Raw genomic sequence first — 2,500 nt, 5'->3', positions numbered from 1 at the left:
AAAAACATGTTTCTGTATCGAATAAAGAGCCAAAATACTCAGAATCAGTCTGCAGTCAACAAAGTGGTTTATAGGAGATCATCTGTTTTATTAGCAGAGATTTATTACAACACATTTATTAATAACTTCATAAAAATGATTGACAAGAGTCCTAAAATCGGTTAAAAGGAGCTCTTTCACAGATTCAAACACAAGATGATAAAAACAGATTGGAGGATAATTTTCTGTTCTGCAAGAAACTGATTAGTTCAATTGATCCATCAGTAATTTCCTCCATTAATCCGTCTATCTTTTTGTCAGAAAATAGTGAAAAACGTTATAATTTCCCAAACAAAGATCTACTGAGATTTACCGTCATGAAAACCTTCAAATGTCATTTTTACTTAAAAGAAAATGACTGAAACATTTATTTGATTATTGAAATAGTTGCAGATTAATTTTCCGTCCATAAACTAATCGATTAATCGACTGATCGTTGCAGCTTTAGAAGGCTGATGCAGCTGTTGATCCGTCTGGTGGTTTTCTGTTTTCGTCTTCATGTTTGGATCAAAGCCTGACAAATATAGAAAATCACCAGACGGATCTATTAGATTATTAGCGGATCCTCCTTTTGATCCAGATCTTCAGACTGTGATCCAGCATCATGAAGATGTTTTTTTGTGTCGTCTCTCTCTCCGCGGCTCCGCTCTCACACTGCGTCTTGTTTCCTCGCAGCCATTCAAGGCTTCAACCCGCAGCACAAGATCCAGAGCTTCGAGGAGGCCCGAGGTCTGGACCGGATCAACGAGAGGATGCCCCCCCGCCGCGACAGCAAGCAGCCGGAGGCCGCCGCCCCCCCCCTCCCTCAACAACCTGCCGGCCAGCGCTGGACCCCCGGACAAGAACGGCACCAACACACAGGCCTAGATCCTCTCTCTCTCTCTCTCTCTCTCTCTCTCTCTCTCTCTCTCTCTCTCTCTCTCTCTCTCTCTCTCTCTCTCTCTCTCTCTCTCTCTCTCTCCTCCCTTCATCTGCCCTTCTTCTTCCTCCCTTCCCTCCCTCCTTCCCTCCTTCCTTCCTTCCTTCCTTCCTTCCCTCCTTCCTCCACCAAGAGCAGGAGAAGTTCAGTCCGAGCGACTCTCACCACGCTTAATTTATTTTATCATCTATTAAAGATCTAATATCATAGTTTAAGACTGAACAGGATAAAATCTCAAAGCGTACAGCTGACGTGGACTTTTGCTGACGGCGGCCGCCGCCGCCGCTCGAATCAAAGCAAAATCCATTTTCTATATATAACGGCGAGCTGGTATTTGGGACAACACCTTCGTTTGCAGACGTGACGCGATAAAGCTCGATTTAGAAAATCGCATAAAATCCATCCTTTCTTATGCCAATGATAGTGTGACTGAGCTCTAAGGAGCAAGTATTGACATTTATATTATATATGTATATTTTAATTGTTCCCTCTTTTCAATGTGATGTTTGTTTGTTTTTTTTTTTTGTTGTTGTTTTTTTCTTTTTTTTTTTTTTTTTTTTTTTTTTACCGCACATAGATTTAGGCTTAATTATCCAGAGCGGGCGAGGGAGGGGGGCGGCGGGGGGGGGGGAGGAGAGGAAGGGAAACGGTGATGGAGAAAGAGTTTAATTAAAGGGTTATTCCGCTTTATTACAACTCGAGTCTGGAGTGTTGATTATTAATGTTGACCAAATAAAAAAAAAATAATAATAATAATAAAAAAAAAAAAAGCCTTCCTCGCTTTTCCTGCTTGACGATGATGCTGAGCGATCTCTACAAACTGTAGTTGAAAGCTCGTCAGTGGACCTTGAAACGAGCTCGTTGTAGTAGCTTTCTATCCGTTATGATAACAGATATAATCTCCAGTTATATTCGCTGAGATCTGTGACGTCACTATAACGTTAGTAGTAGAAGAAGAAGAAGAAGAAGCAGGTTGGAAACGAACCAAACATCCTAGTTTACAGACTCATCTTCGAGCCTCTTCTGTCACTTTTTAAATCAACATTTTTGAAGCAGAGATTCAGTCGTGAAATAGTCTGACTTTATGTCAAAAACACTGAATCCTACATTTCCCATAATGCACCTGGACAGTGTCTTTAATTAGAGCCTCGTCGCCTGGTGAACAGCCACGTCTCACACTCCTGTAGATTTAAAAAAAAAAAAGGGTGATATTGATAATTGAGAGTATTTAAAATCTCATCAAATACATATTAAAACATAAACGATCTCTGATTTATTGATTAGCTCTAATCACAACTAATCACCTGCATGTCTGTGAGTTGATTTGACACTTTTACCACTTTATCTTTAGTGGTAAAAGTATAAATATCATTCACAGTATCGACAAATGAACATTTATTTATTTTTTTCCATCCATTAATCATCTCGTGACTGTTTACATTCATCTCGACCTGCAGGTTTTAAACACATTTCCATCTTTTTAGTGGCGTCACAGATCTCAGATATTAACTCACGACGTTGTTATTACTGATTAGAAATTAG

The 2,500-nt window shown here is 39.9% G+C and overlaps 1 protein-coding gene across 1 annotated transcript in view; it reads left to right on the top strand.

Moving 5' to 3' along the window:
• The window catches only part of ppp3ccb (protein phosphatase 3, catalytic subunit, gamma isozyme, b), a 32,128-nt gene extending 31,145 nt beyond the window's left edge, over positions 1-983 (top strand). Inside the window, 2 exon segments of the mRNA XM_042395141.1 lie at positions 715-836; positions 838-983. Of these exon segments, the coding sequence (XP_042251075.1) occupies positions 715-836; positions 838-906 (191 nt within the window). The 3' untranslated portion in view covers positions 907-983.
• Positions 984-2,500: the final 1,517 nt, after the last annotated feature.

This window comes from Thunnus maccoyii, chromosome 19, assembly GCF_910596095.1.
Source record: "Thunnus maccoyii chromosome 19, fThuMac1.1, whole genome shotgun sequence".
Lineage (NCBI taxonomy): Eukaryota > Metazoa > Chordata > Actinopteri > Scombriformes > Scombridae > Thunnus > Thunnus maccoyii.
This window is presented reverse-complemented; position numbering and strand designations above follow the sequence as displayed.